Consider the following 22,160-nt stretch of genomic DNA (forward strand, 5'->3'; position numbering starts at 1 on the left):
CACTACCTGAAAATAATAGAGGTTCTCGCTTTCCCGACTCTCTTTTCTCATATACAATCTACCACCTCGTGTCGCCGACAGCTTTGTTGCGATCGTACAGAGACTTGAGCCGACATGGCAGACTACCACTATGGAGGCTCCGAGGAGGAGAACGCAGAGCTGAAGAAGCTGGAAGCTGAGCTGGTACGTTGCGATAATAGTGCCGAAACTTCTGAGGCTAACAGAAATGCTCTATAGCTCGACGATCCGGATAACTTCGAGACCTGGGAACGGCTGGTTCGAGGAGCTGAGGCTCTTGAGGGCGGCGTCAACCGCAACTCCAATCCGCAAGCGATTACTACAGTGCGCCACGCTTATGATCGATTCCTGGCGAAGTTCCCGCTGCTGTTCGGATATTGGAAGAAATATGCCGATCTGGAATTCATTATCACCGGAACCGAGGCCGCGGATATGGTATGCGACACTCTCGCACGTCTGGATCTACGCTTGGGTAGATTGCTGATGTTCGCTGTAGGTCTATGAAAGAGGAATCGCGAGTATCTCATCTTCCGTCGACCTATGGACCAACTACTGCTCCTTCAAGGCCGAGACCTCCCACGACACAGACATCATCAGAGAGTAAGTAGATTAGAGCTGGTTTCCTTTCCTTCCCCGTAACCACTACCGATGCAGCGCCGACATGATCCTGGGGCAAATGCGCTTGACGCAAAGCTCTTTGACAGCAGCTCCCTCAAGCTGGGTGAGATGTCGCCTTTCCCGAACTCGACTGGAGTTTACTTCTCACCCATGGCGTTTTCAGGCTGTTCTTTCCCCCGTAGAATGATTTGAGCTCAAGCACCATTTTCCTTGTACCGACACCATGGTCCACAAATCATCTTCGATGGTACCTATCTGCGCTCGCTGCAAATCAGGACAAACAAAGCATTTCCACAAACTGATCCTCCTAGTCGTTGAATTGTTTGGGCCCGCACGCACTGAAAGATATCAATTCTCATGTTTGCTATCCTTGTCATTTCGCTCCTTCCCTTCCTCCCGCCCCCTGCTCCCTTGACAGACTTGGTTTCTTCGAATCCTGACTGACGACTGTATCTTGCAGGCTCTTTGAACGCGGAGCGAACTGTGTTGGTCTAGACTTCCTCTCGCACCCCTTCTGGGACAAGTACATTGAATTTGAGGAACGCGTTGAGGCGTATGACAAAATCTTCCACATCCTGGCTCGTGTCATTGAGATTCCAATGCATCAGTATGCCCGCTACTTTGAGCGTTACAGGCAGCTTGCGCAAACGCGCCCCCTGACGGATTTGGCTCCCCACGATCTTCTGTCCCAATTCCGTGCTGAACTGGATGCTGCTGCGGGTCAAGTCGCCCCTGGTGCAAAGGCCGATGCTGAGGTCGAGCGCGATCTGCGTCTTCGTGTCGACAGTCATCATCTTGAAATTTTCTCCAAGACACAGACTGAGACGACGAAGCGTTGGACCTACGAATCTGAAATAAAGCGCCCGTACTTCCACGTCACCGAGCTAGACGAGGGCCAGCTGAACAACTGGAAGAAGTATCTTGACTTCGAGGAGTCCGAAGGCTCCTACTCTCGGATTCAGTTCTTGTATGAGAGATGTCTCGTGACATGCGCTCATTACGACGAATTCTGGCAGCGTTATGCTAGATGGATGTCAGCTCAGCCTGGAAAAGAAGAGGAAGTACGGAACATTCATCAGCGCGCGAGCTATCTATATGTTCCAATTGCCAACCCGGCCACCCGCTTACAGTATGCCTACTTTGAAGAGATGTCAGGGCGGGTGAGTGTGGCCAAGGAGATTCACGAAGCTATCCTCATCAACATCCCCAACCACGTCGAAACAATTGTCTCTCTGGCCAACACATCACGTCGTCACGGTGGTCTTGATGCCGCTATTGAAGTGTACAAGTCACAACTGGATTCCCCACAATGCGAGCTTAGCACCAAGGCCGCCCTTGTGGCTGAATGGGCTCGGTTACTGTGGAAGATCAAGGGCTCGGCTGAGGAGGCTCGCCAAGTCTTCCAGAAGAACCAACAATACTACCTCGACAGCCACGCGTTCTGGAAGAGTTACTTGACTTTCGAGCTTGACCAACCCACAAGCGCTGCGACAGAAACTGCTCAATACGAGCGGATAAAGCAAGTGGTCGAGGACATCCGGTCGAAGAGCGCTCTTTCGTCGGACGTTGCCAAGGAGCTTGTCCAAATTTACATGGTGTACTTGCTTGAGCGCGGTACTCAGGACGCCGCGAAGGAATACATGACCCTGGATAGGGAAGTTCATGGGCCCGCGTCTGTCTCCAAGGCAAAGACAGGAGGCACAGAGCCAACGCCACAGGCACCTCCAATGACCCCCGCCCCTCCTGTCGTTCCAACTCCGCAAGCCATCCCGCACAACTACTACCAGCAGCAAAGTCCTGTGAACGGTGGCTTTGCCGCTCAGGCTTGATAGCCAAAGCAAACCTCGGACGATGTTAGTTTGATCCGGTCATCGTGACCTGGGCGACGTGCAATTATCACCCGAGTCTGGTTTGTTTCTGGCACTGTGTAGAACACCCCTGTTTTCTCCTACGTTTTTGACTATTCACCACCTTCCAGCGAGTTCCATGTTTGAGCGAAGTGGTTCGGCTTGCCCAACCCACCACTCTGCCGCTCAAGAAACGAGACCGCGCATGATTTGGATTGGGTGGGTATCATGAGTTTGGACACTGTCTCCCCTGTATTCTTACCACTAGTAGCAGCTCCTCGATCTAGCTCCTCGATCTATTGAGTCTGAGCGAAATGTAGAAATCTAACGATCACGTGATTACGCTCTTGGTGTCTTTGCCTTCCGTATAAAATCGAGGCCCTTCCGAGGTCTTATGTCCCCATCATTGTTAAGTATTCTCTATAAACACGCCGTTGTGCAAAGTTCCAATTTCGGACGGCATCATCATGGACGGCTCCATGGAATCACCGTCCGATTTCCCCCCTCCTCCCCCTCCTGATGATTTCGGTGCTCCTCCACCACCGCCAGCAGAGTTCGGCGCACCTCCGCCGCCGCCAGATGTATCCGCGCCTCCACCCCCGCCCGACGACCTGCCCCCTCCTCCTCCAGAGCCGCAAGTAAAGAAGAAAAAGGGATGGGGTGCGAAGAAACCGGCGGCGACACCACTAAGTGTTGAAGAGCTGGTTCGGAAGAAGAGAGAGGCTGATGCCGCTGCGGCTAGAGTACGTTCCGTCCTATCTTTTATCTCATTTTACCAATTTGCTAAAATGTTCTCTGAAGAGCAATTATGGCTAACATTACTTTGTGTCTGTAGCCGAAGTTCGTGTCCAAGGCGGAACGAGAACGACTTGCTTTGGAGAAACGCGCGAAGGAAGTTGACGCTCAGCGACGGATTAAGACAAATGGAACGCCTAATGGAGTAGACAGGATGGACCTGGATACACCTTCTATGGGCTCCGAGACACCAAACACGAACGGCGATACTCGTTCAATTCCTAGCGGTCCTCGTGCTATGCGGAATGGGGATGCGCCGACAGGGCCAGCGGCCATGCGTTCGCGAAACGACTCGCACTCTACGAGATCAGATGAGAGAAGGAGTAGAAAGTTCGACGAGGAGGACGAGGCAGCGGCGCAAGCAGCACTCGTTAAACAGAGATACATGGGCGCAGACCAAACGTCAAATTTCTCAGCGAAGAAGAAGCGGAAGCGGACGACGGATCGGAAATTCAACTTCGAGTGGAACGCGGAGGAGGATACTAGTGGTGACTACAACCCGCTTTACCAGCACAGACATGAAGCCAATTTCTTTGGACGAGGGCGTCTTGCTGGTTTCGGAGACGAGGTGGCGGATAACGTGGCGAAGAAGTATGCTCGGGCGTTGGAGGACCGTGATCACGAAGCGGGAGGTATCCGCGCGCGAGAGATCCTTGAGATGGAGCGGAGACGGCGCGAGGAGAGTACGCGGAACCAGCTGGACAAGCACTGGAGCGAGAAGAAACTGGAGCACATGCGCGAACGAGACTGGCGTATCTTCAAAGAAGACTTCAACATCGCGACCAAGGGTGGTGCGGTACCGAACCCTATGCGCAGCTGGGACGAGTCCAACTTGCCGAAGCGGCTCATGGAGCTTGTTGACCGCGTTGGGTACAAGGAGCCGACGCCTATTCAACGGGCTGCTATCCCCATCGCCATGCAGTCGCGCGATCTCATCGGTGTTGCCGTGACCGGTTCCGGTAAGACCGCGGCATTTCTACTCCCTCTTTTATGCTACATTGCGGAACTACCGCGGATAGACGAGTTCGAGTGGCGCAAGAATGACGGGCCATACGCGATCGTTCTTGCACCGACCCGTGAATTGGCTCAGCAGATCGAAATCGAAGCCAAAAAGTTCACAACACCGCTTGGTTTCAACGTCGTTAGTATCGTCGGTGGTCACTCCCTCGAAGAACAAGCCTACAGTCTACGGGATGGCGCCGAAATCATCATCGCCACCCCCGGCCGTCTTGTCGACTGCATCGAGCGCCGCATGCTAGTCCTCAGCCAATGCTGCTACGTAATCATGGACGAAGCCGACCGCATGATCGACCTAGGTTTCGAAGAACCCGTCAACAAAATTCTCGACGCCCTCCCCGTATCCAACGAAAAGCCCGACTCCGAAGAAGCCGAAGATTCCTCCGCCATGTCCCGCCACATCGGCGGCAAGGACCGCTACCGCCAGACAATGATGTACACAGCGACGATGCCGACGGCCGTCGAGCGCATAGCCCGCAAGTACCTCCGCCGGCCAGCAATCGTAACCATCGGCGGCGTCGGCGAAGCAGTCGACACAGTCGAGCAGCGTGTCGAGATGATCGCTGGCGAAGACAAGCGCAAGAAGCGCCTCGGCGAGATCCTCTCGTCCGGCGACTTCCGACCCCCAATCATTGTCTTCGTCAACATCAAGCGCAACTGCGATGCTATCGCGCGCGAAATCAAACAGTGGGGCTACTCGTCTGTCACGCTGCACGGTAGCAAGACGCAGGAACAGCGTGAGGCGGCGCTGGCGTCTGTGCGCAACGGGTCGACAGATGTCCTTGTCGCTACGGATCTGGCGGGTCGTGGTATTGATGTTCCTGACGTCTCTCTGGTCATTAACTTCAACATGGCCACCTCGATTGAATCCTACACGCATCGTATTGGTCGTACCGGTCGTGCTGGGAAGAGTGGTGTGGCTATTACGTTCTTGGGTAACGAGGATACGGACGTTATGTATGTTCTTCCTTCTTCTATATTTTTTTAAAAGCAAGTATGGTATGCTAACAGCTGCAGGTACGATCTCAAACAAATGCTCATCAAGTCGCCTATCTCGCGTGTGCCGGAAGAACTACGCAAGCACGAGGCGGCTCAATCGAAGCCCACGCGCGGAGTGGGGAAGAAGATTGAAGAATCTTCTGGATTCGGTGGTAAGGGCGGTTGGTAGTTGTTCCTTTCCCTCCAAATTTCAAATTTGTGCCTTGCGCAAGGCGTTGGGCGAAAGCGCGGGAAGCCTGTACAGTTGTACTCTAGAATCAAGATTGTTTAGGGCTGGCCAATATAAACAAGGATCACGAACCAAGAGCCCAACACCAATGGCACCATCGTGCTGTCCCACAGGCCGTACTAGATGGCCCTCTAGCTAATAATAATACCAGACTAATAAGACTGAAAAGTCTCGAAGCGTGTCAGATTCAAAGGAAGAAATGTTGCGCAGGGTGATGGTGGTCTCCCAGCCACCCCCGCAGCGACGTTGACTCGCCCAGCCTCGTCTCTTTCAGCCCGCCATAGCATCACTTTGCTTGCAGCCGCTGCATTTCATCTTTCTTATTTTTATTTCCACCGCCAGTTTCCTTGCATCTGTTTTGTTTTTGAGACCTGTCTCGTTCCTGAATCCTCGTGCGTTTGCGGGTGTTGTGTTGGCTGGCTTGCGATTGATTGATTGAATCGAGTCCTCGCTGATCTGTGCTGGCGATCGACGCCGCGATTGTACGAGAGATCGAGATATCGCATTACAGACTGAGACATTGAGCTCACCTCATCGATCTCCGGCTTTCTCTCGTGGACTCTTGAGAAATAGCGTTCGCATTTTGTGATGCGACTGCGATCGCACGCCTGAACATTACCTAACCCCGTCGCATCGCATTCCTACCCCAGGCAACTCGACAACTACCGTCAGCCCTATTGTGTAGGCAAGCAACCGCCAAAATGATCGGAAGCCTCTTCTTCATTTTCAACCGCCTGACGGAGATAACCTTCTTGATTCCCATAATCGGGATGATGGTGCGTCCATTCACCAACCAAACACGACCCCCCCCCCCCCCCCAAATGCCCCAACCAAGCAAACATGGACTGGACTAATACACAACCAACAGGCCTACTTCGTCGACGGCTACCTAAAAGCCAACATGATCGTGCCCCCCTACATCCTCGTCCTCTTCATCGTCTCCGTAATCGCCGTATTCTGGTGCATCGACACGCTCATCCGGCACTCCACCACAAAACGCTCCGCCGCATTCGTTTCCTTCGTCGACATGCTCTTTTTCGGCGCATTTATCGCAGCCGTATACCAGCTGCGCTTCATCGCGAACGCCGACTGCGGCGACTGGGACGGTGATTCAGTCTATATCAGTCTCGGACCCTTTGGCGCGTACGGACGGCAAGAAGGCAACGATCTAGCGGATGACTTGAACAAGACGTGTCGCATGTTGAAGGCTTGTTTCGCGATTGGGATTATGGAGGTTATTTTCTTTGTCTGGACGGCATTTTGGGCGCTTTGGATTTATCGGCGCTCGGCTGATCGCGAGAGGGGGGTTGTTAAGGAGAGTACGACTGTTAGGAGGAGGAGTCATAGTCATGGGTCGAGACGGGGGCATTCGAGTCATGGACGGAGGCATAGTAGTTCGAGTCGGAGGCCGCATTATGTGGTCTAGATTGGGGGCTAGGTGGCTCGACCCAGTCTGTGAAGGTCGGGGTTGGGATAGGTGTGCAAGTGCAAGGTGGTAATGGGCGACTTGGTTTTGAGAGTGATTGATCTCTTTTTTTTTTTTTTCCTTTCTGTATTGATGAGCTTGATATGTTTCATGCGCCATTCTCATGTTCGACGCTTATGATGATGATTTATGGACACTATGCTATGCTATATATCTCATATGATAACAAACAACGAAGATAATGACCAAGGCTTGAGAGAGCTTGAAAACACCCATCTTTAACTCTCTCCTGCACGTGCTTTTGGCCGCTCTGGGTGCCTAGGTACTTCCTACTCAACTTCAGGGGCAGGGCAGATTCCCCGACCATATTGTTTATACATTCTGATTTCGTCTAATTCCCCAAATGCTACTGTATTCTATTTTAAACATCTTATACTTTAAGGAGTAAAGTACAACATTCTGTTGTATTATAAGCAAGCCTCAAGCCTGCATTACCTGCCTTATAAGACCTGCCTGAGTAGCCTGCTTTTACCTCTATATAGTAGACAAGACCTACCTGCGTGGGTTGCCCCGAAAGTACTTAGGCTGGTATTAGCTATAAGGGTAGGTATTTCAGGCATGGTTTATAAAGGCACAGGCAGGTCACGCAGACAGGTCTTATAAAGGTAGGCCATGCAAATAAAGCAAGTTTTATAGATGTTTGTAGGCCACGTAGGTAGATCTTAGAGAAGCAGAGGTCTTGTAATTATCAGTAGATACTGATCGGCAATGCGGCGTTATTCAGACGCTAAAATTGTGGTATCATAGGAATTGAATTAGGCATTTGTAGTATTTGAGGGATTGGGCGATTCTTTTCTCGGTTGGATTCGTGAAGGTGTAGTCCAACCATTATAGAAATATAACGAAGACAATAATATAAGCAGCCTTTCTTTAACCAGTTTAGTTTGATTTGCCGTTCGTTCTACAAAGGGTACCAAACGATTATCACCAGCATGTTCGTGGTATCTGATACATATGGTTTGTATAAAGATGAAGCGGTTTCGAGTCCTTGTTATGGCTGTAGCTTTATGCATAAACCTACCGTAGCTCATCTGGCCTTCTGGTCTGCCGACGTCTATTCTGATTGAGTTAAAAGTGATCAAGATGCGTTGTCGATGAACAAAGAGAGGGCCAAAGCATGCAGCATAAGTGCCGACTAGGTAGGTATAACTAGGTATGCAAGGTTGAGCTCAGGTGGCACGAGAGAATCGTGGCTCCTGCTAATTTTATCCCTTTACCGCCACGCAGGATGGGAGAACCATGGTCGAACTTAACGGGCGTTGTCTTCACAGTTCCCCGGCTTGATGGTTATCAGCGTCGATCGACAAAAGTAGCGCTCACAGTGGAGGCCATAGCACGTTCATGCTGCGCCCTGATTTACTCTTCCACTCTGGAACGGCGCACCGTCCCCATCGAGCTCACTAGCTTATCAGTCGCTATCAAACCACTGAGATGAGATGCCGAGGGGACTGTGGCGGACTGTGCACTGTCCATTCGTTCTTGATTAGGGATTCTGCCAGGCCGTGAATGAAGTAGTGCCCAGAGAGAAGTGAGGTAAAGTGGCACTTAGGCTAAGGTTGTTGAGTCATTGAGGGGGTGTTCTGGTCTGGTGCTGATTGGCGGGGATGCGCAGACCGATAAATTGGATGCAGGGACTGCAAGCCGGACTGGGACTGGGGATGGGACTGAGGATGAGTCGTTCATTGCAACAGAATGCGTAGTCGATGAGGTGGGATGGAGTCAGACTGGAATGCGATTGCGAGCGATCCGGATCAGATCATTAGCATTAGGCATAGAGTATGGAACATTGGAATGGGGAGGTCATGAGTCACCTGATTGCGGACGCCTCACGACTCTTATCTAATCGATAGCGTGATCTAAGATACTCTCTGCGCATGGTACTTGGTGTTTTGACAAACGCCCTGTCCAGCCTGCTTTATGGCTTCGATGATTATTATCTTGCTCATTTGTGTCCTCGAACTGAGAGTATTATATTATTGTAATTATTAACAGTCTGTTGAACTATATTACCAAGTACCCTGTGGCAACTCCTCAGTAACCGCCCTGCTGACCGCCTTTCTGATCATCGCCAGTGCCTCGTTGCTTGATTGCTTGGTTGCTCCCGTTATCGCTGCTCCTGGTCACGCTCGCGCTGTCTCGCTCTTCCCAAGCGACAACATCTTCTTCTCTACCTGCACCTCATCCTCCAGACCTTCCATCCTTTCTCTCCGATTTGGCTCTTCATACCGTACTGCAGCTTCTCCTCTCCCACAACTCGCTCTTGCCTCTCTCCACCTCCATCTCCAACCTACTTATCTTATCAGCTCCGTCCTCATTCAATCCTCAAGCCTCCAGGCAGATAACCTTCTGCTTTCCGTCACTTTCCCTGGTTCCTAACAACCCCCGACGACCAACGGAGCTCATCATCGTCCCCTGCAGCTCCCCCGGTTCCGCTTCGCCGCTGCTTCCGACTCGACGACCCCAGGGCAACGTCGAGCTCCCCGTCGACCTACCGAGCCTTTCCCATCTGGGCACCGGCTCGGCTTCTTCACCTCTCTTCCCGCCTCCCGTCTGTCGTCCGTCCTTTTCAAATCCATCGGTATCGAGATAAAGCTCTCACCCATCCGATCCTGCTCACCCTACCCTCATGGGCCCCTATCCTCCGATACTTTCGTTGCCGTTGCTGAGGTAGCTGTGTGGTTGACGGGCGTGGACTGGTTTCGTCGATACCTAAGCGTATCTAGGCGCTATCATCGCCATGGCGTCGTCACAACATACACGGAGCTCGAAGAGCTCAAAGGAGACTTATGATGAGGTGACGATTGGGAAATACACGAGGATGGATCACATTGGGAAAGGTAGCTTCGCTACTGTCTACCGGGGTGTTCATACGGTGAGCAACAAACCCATCCTCAGTCCTGCCCGAACCAGCTCTCGGGCTATGCCTGCTTTAAGGGTGTTATTGCTAATATGCGTGCTTGTCTCAGAGGTCACGTTCGTTTGTTGCCATAAAATCGGTCAATCTCGGAAAGCTGAATAAGAAGCTCAAGGATAACCTGGCTTTGGAGATCGATATCCTCAAAGGCCTTGTACACCCGCATATTGTGGCGCTTTTGGACTGTCTCGAGACCAGAACCCACATTCACTTGGTCATGGAGTACTGTGCCTTGGGCGACCTGTCACAATTCATCAAGCGAAGAGACAGCTTGAAAGACCACAACTATACACGGCACATGATAGCCAAGTATCCGAATGTTGTCGGTGGAGCCCTAAATGAGGTCGTCGTTCGGCATTTCCTGAAGCAGCTCGCAAGTGCCCTCAGGTTCCTTCGAGACCGGAATCTCATCCACCGTGACATCAAGCCTCAGAACCTGCTGCTTTGCCCTGCGCCGACGTATTCAGAGCCCGACCAGCCCCAGATGACACCCATGAAAGGGAGTGAACACTCATTTACACCCGCCGTGGGATTAGAATCATTGCCATTGCTCAAGTTAGCAGACTTTGGCTTCGCTCGATCTCTTCCTGCCACATCCCTCGCAGAGACGTTATGCGGTTCGCCACTGTATATGGCTCCTGAGATTTTACGATACGAGAAATATGATGCCAAGGCTGATTTATGGTCTGTTGGCACTGTGCTCTACGAGATGGTGGTCGGAAGGCCGCCATTTAGGGCGACAAACCACGTTGAGTTGCTACGCAAGATTGAAAACACAAAAGACCGGATCAAGTTTCCAGAAGAGAACCCGGCTTCGGACGAAATCAAGGCACTTGTCCGCGGTCTTTTGAAATTCAATCCGGTGGTCCGAATGACATTCACAGATTTCTTCAAGGATACCATCATCGTGAATCCAATACCGGGTCTAGTATCTGAAGACGTATCAGCACCTCCAGAAGCGGTCGCTACTGAACCGGTAGAACCTCAGTTATCTCGCGATCCGACTGCTGACGTTCAACGTCCCAAGAGTCGCGAGGATGAAGGTTACCTTCCACCCCATCGGTATGTACCGCGTGATGAGAGGCCGCAGACTCCTACGACGCCCACGACCTCTACACACATGCGGAGGACTAGGAGTGGCGACAGGCCTTTGTCGGCGGCAAAGCAAATACCGAGTCCCGTTCCGCAAAGGCCAGAGGCAGTCTCACATGCAACAGCGCCCGGACGTCAGGAGATTTTGTCCAATGCTATGGAGCGTCAAAGGAGCCGACAAAGCTTTGGTACCCCACCGGCAGGCAGGTCGGCCGAGAAGATGAGACAGGAACGCGAACTCGCTGCACAAGAAGTCGCATTCGAGCGCGACTATGTAGTTGTGGAGAAGCGGGCCGTTGAGGTTAATGCTTTTGCAGATGAGATGGCGCATGACCCAAGGCTTCAGGGTAGACACGGTGCTCTCCCGCGAAGGCAAACTACACCAGCTCTCCCCATAACTTCGCAGGCATCACCGCAATCCTCTCCAAGCAGGGCGGTTCAGGTTGTCTCGGGTCGATCTCGAGCTGATTCGGCACACAATCGGCATCCGTCCTACGAGCGGCGTTATGGAAAAAGCCCTACTTCTGCAACGTCGGCCATCTCCAAGGCTCTCAACATGGCGAGTGGAAGGTTATTTGGCATGGGTTTCTCGCCACCGTTAAATATTACTAAAGGCGGTCGCTCCCCTCCTCTGGCCTATAACCCTTTCCCTGCCTATCCTACGGCTGGGCTCATCACTTTGGGAGATAGTGCTAAGCCTCAAGTAAGCGCGGATGAGGATACTAAAACAGTCAAAGAGCTCGAAGAGTGCGCCACCCGCAGTGACGTTGTATATGGCTTCGCGGAAGTGAAATACAAGCAGCTCATACCGCTTGCTCCTGCAGCCCAAGAGGGTTCCAACGCACCAGGCACCGACCTTGAGGATGGCGAGCTAACGGCCGATGCTGTCGTGACGCTCTCGGAAGAGGCCCTGGTCCTTTACGTCAAGGCACTATCCCTGCTTGCCAAGTCAATGGATATTGCGAACGCTTGGTGGATCCGCCAGAAACGAGGCGAGGGCTTGGGCGAGTCCGGTGCTAGCCGATTAGACCCTGCATCGATTCGCATCAACAAGGTTGTCCAATGGGTTCGAGGCCGGTTCAACGAGGTGTTGGAGAAGGCGGAATTCGTGCGGCTCAAGTTGATTGAAGCGCAGAGACGACTGCCAATGGATCATCCTTGCCACCCCAATAACCACTCGCTCGACTCGGCCGGCTCCGGCGCGTCAGTGGACGTTGTGGTCAGCCCTGGCGTGACGGCCGAGAAGCTGATGTATGACCGCGCGCTGGAGATGAGCCGATCAGCGGCCATCAGCGAACTCACAGGCGAGGATCTCCCAGGGTGCGAGATCGCTTATGTGACCGCCGTTAGAATGCTGGAAGCCGTTTTAGAAGCAGAGGAAGTCCACCAACAGGGCGACAAGGGCGACAAGGGCGACAAGATTACCTTGGACGGGGTGCAGGAAGAAGACCGGGCGGTTGTCATCAAGTGTAAGTCCGCTAGTCCCCTTTGATCATAGTGTTTGAGGCTAACTGGTTCATCAGTGGTTGCGAGCATTCGCAGTCGCTTGGCATCTTTGCGAAAGAGGCTGACCGTGCTTGCTCAGCGACAAACACCGCCATCGAGTGGAAAGATGATTCCTTCGAATCTAGCACATGCAACGGGGGCAGCTATCGCTCGATGAGTAGTATTTCTTGCATGCTGGATCATGCGTGCAGATTTTGTTTCTTTCTCTTCGCTGTTTTTTATATTTATCATTCGGCGTTCATCTATACAGGGCTTGACTTGCTCGGACCCGGCCGGAATCTCCCCGGGATCGTTTCTCATATGGCATTCCATTTGCAATGAGAGACTTGATATTGGTGTATGTTTGGGAAGTTTTGAGGACTACTGGAGTTGAAGGACACAAATTGCCGTTGCGACTATTTGGATAACGAAGGATGATATGGAGCCATGTCTGGAGTTGGGGGCTGTACATATGCTATGGGCTGAATATTATTTACCAGCTAATACAACATGACAATTGAGTGAATTGTAGAGTTACATCCAGGGAATTGCTTCAGAATAGCTTAAATTGCGCCATCGGTTTCTGTGTGTCATTCCCGGCCTCCCAGCGATTCAACGTTTGCGGCCTTCACAACTCCAGTGGCTCCGGTGGAGCCTGCGCTTCTTTGCCGCTGCCAACCTCGATACACAATACTGCTCTACAGACCATGGCCCGGGTCTGGCTGGTGGCAGCTTTCACAGCTTCCAGACTATTTCTAGAGTTTCGCCTCTCCCGATCCTTCACTCCCATTGCGTGCTAACCCGCCAACCTGCCAACCCACCAGCCCTCGGTTTCCCACGGTATTCCTCCAATATTCACTTTTCTCATTCTTCTTGACTGATGCCCATGCCCAGCTCCTGACAGTACAGTCGCGGCCTTGCCGAGACAGCAGCCCGGCCATCTTATACGACCCTGGGCTCCTAGCGTGCGCCTGATTTAATTGCATCAGTCTTGACTGCAGCACGACATTTCTGGCGTCTTATATAGAGGTAGCCCTACGCCAGCTCACTCACTCATCAGTTCGTGTTTCTTTTCGAGTTATCGTGATCGCGTGGGTGGTGCTGTCCCTGCTCAACATGGAGATTACTTCAAGCTCCATTCCCAAGAATGAGGTCCATCAGGACACAAAGTTCATTGAGGAGGGGCCGCGCCGGGCTGATGGTGTTACTCAGCTTTGTATGTTAGACACCTCAAGACGCCTGCGTGATTCATTTTCTGATTCAGGTCTACAGATGAAGGAAACATCTTTGATACGACGCCCGAGGACCGTCGTCAGATTGGTATCATCAGCGCGTCGTTCCTCATCTTCAACCGTGTCATTGGGACCGGAATATTCGCTACCCCGAGTACCATCCTCTCGTTGTCTGGGAGTGTTGGGCTCTCGCTGTTCATGTGGGTTGCTGGAACGCTGATTGCGATTGCTGGTACGGCGGTTTATTTGGAATGGGGGACTGCTATTCCGAAGTATGATCTCGTTTTTACTCGGATGTGAGAGATGATTGACTAATGATATACAGAAACGGTGGTGAAAAGAACTACCTCGAATACGTGTACAAGAAACCCAAGTTCCTCGCGACAGCCATGTTCGCCGCCTACGCCGTCCTGCTCGGCTGGGCAGCCAGCAACAGCGTCGTCTTCGGGCAGTACATCCTCAACGCGGCGGAAGTCGAAGTCGACAGATGGAATCAGCGCGGCATTGGGCTAGCCTGCATCACAGCGGCATTCCTGATCCACGGCTTCGCACTTAAATGGGGTCTTCGACTCCAGAACTTCCTCGGAATCATAAAGCTCATCATCGTCCTCATCATCGTCGTTACTGGGTGGGTAGCGCTAGCCGGACACACGCGGATCGAGACGCCTGATAACTTCCGCAATGCATTCGAGGGCACGACGGGGAGCGGGTACGGGATTGTCATGGCGCTTTACAACGTAATTTGGTCGTTCATCGGGTACTCGAATGCGAACTACGCCTTGTCCGAGACGAAGAATCCCACAAGGACATTGAAGATCGCGGCCCCCATTGCTATTGGGTCTGTTGGTGTTCTTTACATGTTCTGCAATATTGCGTACTTTGCGGCCGTGCCGAAGGATCAGATGCTTGAGTCTGGCCAGATCGTGGCGGCCGTGTTCTTTGGGAATATGTTTGGGGCGCGCGCGGAAAAGGTCATGTCTGTTTTTGTGGCGCTGAGTGCGTTTGGGAATGTGCTTTCTGTTATCTTTTCGCAGGGGAGAAGTACGTATCTCATCCTTCTCTTCCATAAGGGGAAAACTAACGGTGTCTTAGTCGTCCAAGAACTCGGCCGCGAGGGCGTCCTCCCCTTCTCTAAGCTCTGGGCCAGCAACAAACCCTTCAAGTCCCCCGCCGCCGGCCTCTTCGAGCACTGGGTCGTCTCGATCATCATCATGCTGGCGCCCCCGCCAGGCGACGCATACAACTTCCTCGTCAAGTAAGACGCCCCTCCCCTCCCAAACCAAGGTCCGTACTAACAAAGCACAGTCTAATCTCCTACCCCCTCGCAATCGTAAACGTCTTCGTCTCCGCCGGCCTAATCTACATCTACCTCACGCGTGCCCGAAACTTCCCGAACTGGTCTCCCGGCATAAAAGCCACACTCCCCGTAACGATCTTCTTCTGCCTGTCAAACATCTACCTCGTTATCGCGCCTTATATTCCGCCCAGCGAGGGCCAGAGCGTGTATGAGGAATTGCCGTACTACTTGCACTGTGTTGTGGCGATTGGGATTTTTGCTGCGGGCGCGGTTTATTATCTTGTTTGGGCGGTTATACTCCCGCGCGCAGGGGGTTATGTTCTTGTCAAGGAGACGGTTGTTGATGCGGATGGGTGGAGTCGGAGTGTTTTTACGAAATTGCCTGTAAATAGGGTTAAGGAGGGTCATGTTGCGAACTTTTAGAGAGGAGAGGTGGGTTGTTGTGGTTTTGATGGGTTTAATGTGAATAGTGCTTGACATGAAAAACGACGGTAATGATAATCTAGTAATCCTTTGCAATGCATGAGCATATTCATTTTTCTGGTACTGTCTTATGAGTTTGGATTCCAGAGGCTCTGGACAGTATATGTAGGGACGCAGACACAGAAGTCCTTCACCTAGACCTAGGGTCATATAAACAGCCCGCTCACTGCAAAAGCCTCAATCAAGCTCCATGGGCAGAGAAAAGAGTCAATCAAACACACCGACACAATAAGCCCAACCCAAACAAAAGTATAAAAAAAAAAACCTGAAATTGTCCCAACCATCTATGGAAGCCCACCCACGATATCACTTCCCCCCTAACCTCGAAAGGCTAGGGTAGGGAATGTCATGGACCCCTCAAACTAGCTGGTACTTCGTCTGGCAAGCACTGTCGAAGACAGCCTATTACATATACCTGTGAATCAATAGTAGGTATATGCTGTAGATTGCTGCGTGAATGAATGATATGTATGTATGAGTTAGGAAGAGTTTGCGGCGAAGAATGGAAAATTTGGGTGCGTTATGCACGTGACTAGACTAGCTAGTTCTATAGTAGACTAGGCTGGTTTGCGGGATAACTGCCTCAGGCAACATAATTGTTGTTCTATGAGTCATGGGCTGCAGTCCGATTCCGTTTTATGGAGGATCGGCTTTCGATTGTACGAGGTCGATTGCCGGAAGGTTAGCAGGTAGATTGTGCGGGGTATGTTGGACTCTGAAAGAGTATGAGACGGAGGTTATATTTCTATGTGAACTCCTAGTGATGTTTATATTGAGGTGAGGCAGCGATCACCAACGATATAGGTCGTTGATGCCTGAGACGCCGGGCATCAAGGGTGGCAATGCCCGATGGGATGAGGTGCGTACCGCCTTCTTCAAATAGACAACCGCTTTCTGTTCTGCCGACCGGGGAACAGTTTTGGCCAGCTCTTGTCCTTTTTTTTTCTCCCTGCAGCTGTCAATGTTGATTGTTCTTGGCCCATTGGAATTAATTCTCGCCAGACCCAGACTTCTTCCCTCCTTCTCAACACCCGGTCAATACCAGTTATCACTGGTCGAATGCGTCGCGTGTCCTCGTCGCGGCTGCCGCAGCTGCTGAACTCAGCACGCCCTCGGCCACCGCTTTCTCTCCCCCCCAGTGGCAGTGGCCGTTGCAGGCAGCTTCCCCTCATCACCGCTCGTCTGCTGTCTGCTGCCCCTCCTTCTTCCTCTTCTTCCTCCAGCTCTTCCTTCACTTCTAGCTCCGCCATCTCCAGACCCAACTCTGTCTCTACTCCCCGCGCCCACAGACCTCCCACCTCTCGACGCTCGCCTCTCTCTCAGACTCCAAAACGCTACTGTTCCTACCGCAGGATGTGTGGTTCTCGACGCTCCGAGGTGTCGGGCTCGACTGGCGTTCCTGGCCGTGAGGTTCTACCGACAAATGTCAAGCCCACTCACTATGACTTGACGCTGGAGCCGAACTTTGAGACGTTCAAATATGACGGTACTGTTGTCATCGAGTATGTTCACGAAACCAATCCGGCAATGAACAGGGCGGGACCGAGCTGACGTTGTATTTTATAGCTTACAGGTCGTCGAAGACACAACCTCCATCTCCCTCAACTCCACCGAAATCGACATCCACACAGCTACCGTCTCCGCCAAAGGCTCAGTAGTCAGCTCGTCGCCCGAGATCTCACTCAACAATGACAAGCAAGAGGCTACTATCAAGTTTGCGGATACCATTCCCGCTGGGTCGTCTGCTCAGCTTAAGCTCACCTTCACCGGTACACTCAATGATAACATGGCTGGTTTCTACCGCTCAAGCTACAAGACGGCCAACGGCGAGACGAAGTACATCGCTTCGACGCAGATGGAGCCTACCGATGCCCGACGGGCGTTCCCTTGCTTTGATGAACCTGCGCTCAAGGCGGAGTTTACTGTTAGCTTGATTGCGGATAAGAGCATGACCTGCTTGGGTAATATGGATGTTGCCTCGGAGAAGGAGGTTGAGGGTGGGAAGAAGATTGTCACGTTCAGCAAGTCGCCAGTGATGTCGACGTACTTGGTTGCTTTCATTGTTGGGCACCTGAACTACATCGAGACTAAAGACTTCCGTGTCCCCATTCGGGTGTATGCTACGCCGGACCAGGACATTGAGCATGGTCGTTTCTCTCTGGACCTCGCCGCCAAGACACTTGCATTCTACGAAAAGGCTTTTGATAACGAGTTCCCGCTGCCAAAAATGGATATGGTTGCGGTTCCTGATTTCAGTGCCGGAGCTATGGAGAACTGGGGTCTGATTACATACCGTATCGTTGATGTGCTCCTGGATGAGAAGACCAGCAGTGCCTCGCGAAAGGAGCGCATTGCTGAGACCGTCCAGCACGAGCTCGCCCACCAATGGTTCGGAAACCTGGTTACTATGGACTTCTGGGATGGCCTCTGGCTCAACGAGGGCTTCGCTACTTGGATGTCGTGGTACTCTTGCAACAGCTTCTACCCCGAATGGAAGGTCTGGCAGACATACGTTATTGACAACCTGCAGAGTGCGCTCTCGCTCGATTCTCTCCGCAGCAGTCACCCCATTGAGGTTCCCGTCAAGCGTGCCGATGAGATTAACCAGATTTTCGATGCCATCTCTTACTCTAAGGGATCATCTGTTCTGCGCATGATCTCGAAGTACCTGGGTGAAGATGTCTTCCTGCAGGGTGTCCGTAACTACATCAAGAAGCACGCCTACGGCAACACGCAAACGGGCGATCTTTGGTCTGCCCTTGCTGATGCCAGTGGCAAGCCCGTGGAGGAGGTCATGGACATCTGGACTAAGAATGTTGGATTCCCCGTGGTCACTGTTTCGGAGAACGCCAGCGCTTCATCAATCAAGGTGAAGCAGAATCGTTTCCTTCGCACGGGTGATGTCCGCCCCGAGGAGGACAAGACTATCTTCCCTGTTATGCTTGGTCTGCGCACGAAGCAGGGCGTTGATGAAGACACTCTGCTGTCGGAGCGTGAGGGCGAGTTCAAGGTTCCTGATCTTGACTTCTACAAGCTTAACGCTGATCACTCCGCTATCTACCGCACATCATACACCCCTGAGCGCCTGACGAAGTTGGGTGAAGCTGCAAAGGCGGGTCTCCTCACTGTCGAGGACCGCGCGGGTATGATTGCTGACGCCGGTGCCTTGGCTGCCTCTGGGTACCAGAGCACCTCCGGGTTGCTGTCGCTTCTGGCTGGATTCGACAGTGAACCCGAGTTCGTTGTTTGGAACGAGATCTTGACTCGTGTTGGTGCTCTCCGCGCCGCCTGGATCTTCGAAGACGCCCAGACCAAGGACGCCTTGGAAGCCTTCCAGCGTGCCCTTGTCAGCGAGAAGGCTCACAAGCTCGGCTGGGAGTTCTCTGATAGCGATGGTCACATTCTCCAACAGTTCAAGGCTCTGCTGTTCAGCGCTGCTGGTAACGCTGGCGACGAAGTCGTGGTCAAGGCCGCCAAGGACATGTTCCAGCGCTTCGCTGCCGGCGATGTCAGCGCCATCCACCCCAACATCCGTGGCAGCGTCTTCTCGATCGTTCTGAAGAACGGTGGTGAGAAGGAATACAACGTTGTTTACGACCGCTTCAAGAATGCCCCCACCTCTGACGAGAAGACCACTGCACTTCGCTGTCTTGGTACGGCCGAAGACCCCGCGCTCATCAAGCGCACTCTTGGTCTCGCTCTCGGCGACGAGGTCAAGAACCAGGATATCTACATGCCCCTTGGTGGACTACGCACACACGCCGCCGGTATTGACGCCCGATGGGCGTGGGTTAAGGAGAACTGGGACACCCTTTACCAGCGTCTGCCCCCTGGTCTGGGTATGCTCGGAACCGTCCTCCAGATCTGTACCGCCAGCTTCTGCACGGAGGCGCAGCTCAAGGATGTAGAGGGCTTCTTTGTCAACAAGGATACTAAGGTAAGCTTAGTCTTTTCCGAATAATGACGGGAAATGTCTGACTAACGATCTTCTTAGGGCTTCGACCGCGCCATCGAGCAGAGTCTCGACGCGATCCGTGCAAAGGTTAAATGGGTACAGCGCGACCGTGCGGATGTTGGGTCTTGGTTGAAGTCGAAGGGCTACCTTAAGGACGGTGGCAAGCTATAAGCTGCCAATAATTATAAGCATAAAGTAATTGAACCTCTACATGACGAATGAGGTATATATAGGAAGAAATCACCACTTCTCAAAGGCCAGACAGATTCTTGATAGATCGGGCGTGCGTCAAGGCGTAGTTGACCTCGAGTAACCCTAAGCTCTACTCTCATCTTCAACTGCCTGCAATGCTCTCAAGCACCCAAAAAAAAAAAAAAAAAAAAAAAAAAAAAAAAAAAAAAAAAAAAAAAAAAAAAAAAAAAAAAAAAAAAAAAGCCCCAAAACGCAGCATAGCATACTGAAGTAGCATGCTTGAAAACCCCCTTCAATCTAGGCATCTCGTCCCAAATTATTCCATTCTATATCATAAAATGGAGTCAAAGCAATGAAGGAAGGCGCAGCTGTCTCAAGGTTAAAGGTAAGGAAGAGATTCCGGTCACTATACCTTAGTTCAGGATGACGTTCGACATTGGAAGTGTACTGGGTGAGAAAATTAATGACTATTAACATGAAATAACATATAGCCTAACCCTAGGTATAGCACACGCACCATCACCATCACCATCACCAGCACTAACACCAGCACTAGCACCAGTACCAGCGGCTGGAAGAAACGCCCAACGATAATTCTTGTTCAAACCTTAGATAACTTAAAATACAACTGAGCTACGACTCTCTGTCTCGCCGCAGAATCCGTTCTTTACACCTTAATCAGTATACTCCGCCCTCTTATCTCCTTCTATCGTCCATGGCAACAGAACAGAAAACGCGCCTGAAAGAGGTACCAAGCAAGAACGCACTACAGAATCACGGTGCTCTCCGTTCGTTGCAGGGTATGATGGCGCACTGTCGCTCCTGGGTTGATTGTAGTATGGTGTCAATTGGCCGGTTAATTAGTGCTAAATGCGCAGGATACGAGGAGCAGTTAATATATCATTGGAGGTGACGGAAAAATGGGACCAGGTAAGGTAATGAATGTTCCCTTGCGGGAAAGAAGCTTACAGTCTGCCTGCCGCTTTTCAATCTCGAGACCAACGGGATCAATATTGGGCGTGGCTAATTAGGGCCGTTGTGAGGAGGGGTTGGGGGGGAGATAGCACCCGTGAAGATGAGCGGGGTGAGATCGAGTTTCATGGCGGGTTATCATGGTGGTTCGTGGTAGGTATTTAGGGCTTAGGGGACCGATTATTGATCCAGAATATAGCCTAGCTGCCCGTAGCAGAGGGCGTAAGGCGAGAACCGAGAGAGACGTATACATAAATACTGGTAATGCTGCGATAAACAAAGCTTGGTCTCATTTATATATGTTCTTCGAGTTCTGTATTGCAAAAGCTGCGCCACTGGATTATGATGGTGTAATTTGGCGCCTAAATAAGGAGAATGGTTACTGGCAGCCCAATGAGAGAAAAGAAAGCCCGGTGTTGGATTTCATGGCTGATGTGATGGAGGCCCGGGCTTTCATCTAGTGTTCTTAGTGGTATAGAACGTGTGAGTTCGCATATATATAAGGAACAGCTGCATGATGTTGCACTTGATCAACTCATGGTACTGTTTAGTGTCAGTTACTGTTAAGGGGCCATTAGCCTTGGTCAGCAGGACATTCGGGGATTGACATTGCAGTACATAAGCCCAGGGTGATGATACCGGACTGGAGAAGAATTCCTTATTTGACATTATGGATGAATGTTATCGCGGAGGACACGAGGGCGATGGTAAATCGATAGGTATGTGACGTTGGGAATGTTGGTGGTTGAGGTGGGAGAAGCTTCAGGTCATTCAAAGCTTCATACCATACCATAGAAGATGAATATAGCAAGTGACTAGTTTGATAAAAATATCGCTCTAATGTTTACGAAGCCCTAACCCTGGGCCATCTAATTAGTTGTTCAACAAACAGGGGTGAGAGTATATGTGCATTAGCTTGATCATATATGCTTTGAAAGACTGGGTAAGTATAGAAACTTCTTCTAATAAACGGTAGTAGAACGTTTTTGAGTGGCTCCAATCGAGCTTGAATGAGTATTGACTTAAACAACAACAGCATCGATATCAGAGCCCGCGGTAGGGCAGAAGGGGGGGGGGGGGGGTTGAGAAGGGCTTCCCGGGCCCGGCTCTTGCTTCGGCGGAACCGAGAACAGGCACCGCTACCGACGTGGTCCCGTGGTAAGGAATGTTTCCCTCCGCTCGACGATCCCCGTCTCGAATGGCCGCGTGGCGTTAAACAGGATAGCCTCGATCACGAAATCCGTTCATGAAAGAGATCATGCAGATTGCGGAGGCCGCTTTGACGCATGTAGCTAATGAGACGCAGCCTTGGACGTGGACTTTCTTGGAGATGATCGAGGAGGGGGGCCATGTGCTTGAGGGCGTTTGTAGGGAGTATCATCGGTTTGTTGAGCCGCTTAGTGCGGATGGGTTGGATGGGTTGATACAGGCAATGGATTTGGATGGGACGACTGAGCAGGGGATCGAGGATTTGATGGAGGAGATGCTGTTGGAGAGGGGTGAGGGAGAGGGAAGAGGGGGAAGGGGAG

At 51.8% G+C, this 22,160-nt stretch overlaps 6 protein-coding genes across 6 annotated transcripts; all 6 read left to right on the forward strand.

The window, feature by feature from the left end:
* Positions 1-114: 114 nt before the first annotated feature.
* On the forward strand, positions 115-5,463 carry BDV17DRAFT_281692 (uncharacterized protein; the record flags this gene model as incomplete). Its single annotated transcript, XM_073760068.1, has 7 exons — positions 115-183; positions 238-453; positions 515-618; positions 1,097-2,442; positions 2,928-3,226; positions 3,319-5,252; positions 5,313-5,463. The coding sequence occupies 7 exons, from the start codon at positions 115-117 to the stop codon at positions 5,461-5,463; spliced, it is 4,119 nt and encodes a 1,372-aa protein (XP_073615697.1).
* Positions 5,464-6,134: 671 nt separating this feature from the next.
* On the forward strand, positions 6,135-7,357 carry BDV17DRAFT_86165 (uncharacterized protein). Its single transcript, XM_073765249.1, has 2 exons — positions 6,135-6,299; positions 6,392-7,357. The coding sequence occupies exons 1-2, from the start codon at positions 6,225-6,227 to the stop codon at positions 6,947-6,949; spliced, it is 633 nt and encodes a 210-aa protein (XP_073615698.1). The 5' UTR covers positions 6,135-6,224; the 3' UTR covers positions 6,950-7,357.
* Positions 7,358-8,725: 1,368 nt separating this feature from the next.
* On the forward strand, positions 8,726-9,870 carry BDV17DRAFT_86225 (uncharacterized protein). The gene is made up of 2 exons (XM_073765250.1): positions 8,726-8,987; positions 9,082-9,870. Exons 1-2 carry the CDS (start codon positions 8,927-8,929, stop codon positions 9,597-9,599), a joined length of 579 nt encoding a protein of 192 aa, XP_073615699.1. The 5' UTR covers positions 8,726-8,926; the 3' UTR covers positions 9,600-9,870.
* atg1 (serine/threonine protein kinase ATG1) lies at positions 9,747-12,678 on the forward strand (the record flags this gene model as incomplete). Its single annotated transcript, XM_073760069.1, has 3 exons — positions 9,747-9,881; positions 9,976-12,484; positions 12,539-12,678. 3 exons carry the CDS (start codon positions 9,747-9,749, stop codon positions 12,676-12,678), a joined length of 2,784 nt encoding a protein of 927 aa, XP_073615700.1.
* A 362-nt stretch (positions 12,679-13,040) lies between these two features.
* BDV17DRAFT_263017 (high affinity methionine permease) lies at positions 13,041-16,024 on the forward strand. The gene is made up of 6 exons (XM_073757853.1): positions 13,041-13,340; positions 13,395-13,716; positions 13,773-14,004; positions 14,058-14,773; positions 14,825-14,987; positions 15,038-16,024. The coding sequence occupies exons 2-6, from the start codon at positions 13,617-13,619 to the stop codon at positions 15,450-15,452; spliced, it is 1,626 nt and encodes a 541-aa protein (XP_073615701.1). The 5' UTR covers positions 13,041-13,340; positions 13,395-13,616; the 3' UTR covers positions 15,453-16,024.
* Positions 16,025-16,865: 841 nt separating this feature from the next.
* On the forward strand, positions 16,866-19,638 carry BDV17DRAFT_291193 (M1 family metallopeptidase; the record flags this gene model as incomplete). Its single annotated transcript, XM_073762077.1, has 3 exons — positions 16,866-17,014; positions 17,079-19,449; positions 19,507-19,638. 3 exons carry the CDS (start codon positions 16,866-16,868, stop codon positions 19,636-19,638), a joined length of 2,652 nt encoding a protein of 883 aa, XP_073615702.1.
* Between the last annotated feature and the right edge of the window lie 2,522 nt (positions 19,639-22,160).

This window comes from Aspergillus undulatus (assembly GCF_047715775.1).
Source record: "Aspergillus undulatus strain CBS 261.88 unplaced genomic scaffold BDV17scaffold_23, whole genome shotgun sequence".
NCBI lineage: Eukaryota > Fungi > Ascomycota > Eurotiomycetes > Eurotiales > Aspergillaceae > Aspergillus > Aspergillus undulatus.

Coding starts and splice junctions, on each gene's coding strand:
- BDV17DRAFT_263017 (XM_073757853.1), top strand. CDS start 13,617: ATGGAGATTACTTCAAGCTCCATTCCCAAGAATGAGGTCCATCAGGAC. Junction 14,005..14,057: donor TGGGGGACTGCTATTCCGAA/GTATGATCTCGT, acceptor AATGATATACAG/AAACGGTGGTGAAAAGAACT. Junction 14,988..15,037: donor GCATACAACTTCCTCGTCAA/GTAAGACGCCCC, acceptor AACAAAGCACAG/TCTAATCTCCTACCCCCTCG.
- BDV17DRAFT_86165 (XM_073765249.1), top strand. CDS start 6,225: ATGATCGGAAGCCTCTTCTTCATTTTCAACCGCCTGACGGAGATAACC. Junction 6,300..6,391: donor TTCCCATAATCGGGATGATG/GTGCGTCCATTC, acceptor CACAACCAACAG/GCCTACTTCGTCGACGGCTA.
- BDV17DRAFT_86225 (XM_073765250.1), top strand. CDS start 8,927: ATGGCTTCGATGATTATTATCTTGCTCATTTGTGTCCTCGAACTGAGA. Junction 8,988..9,081: donor ACTGAGAGTATTATATTATT/GTAATTATTAAC, acceptor GATCATCGCCAG/TGCCTCGTTGCTTGATTGCT.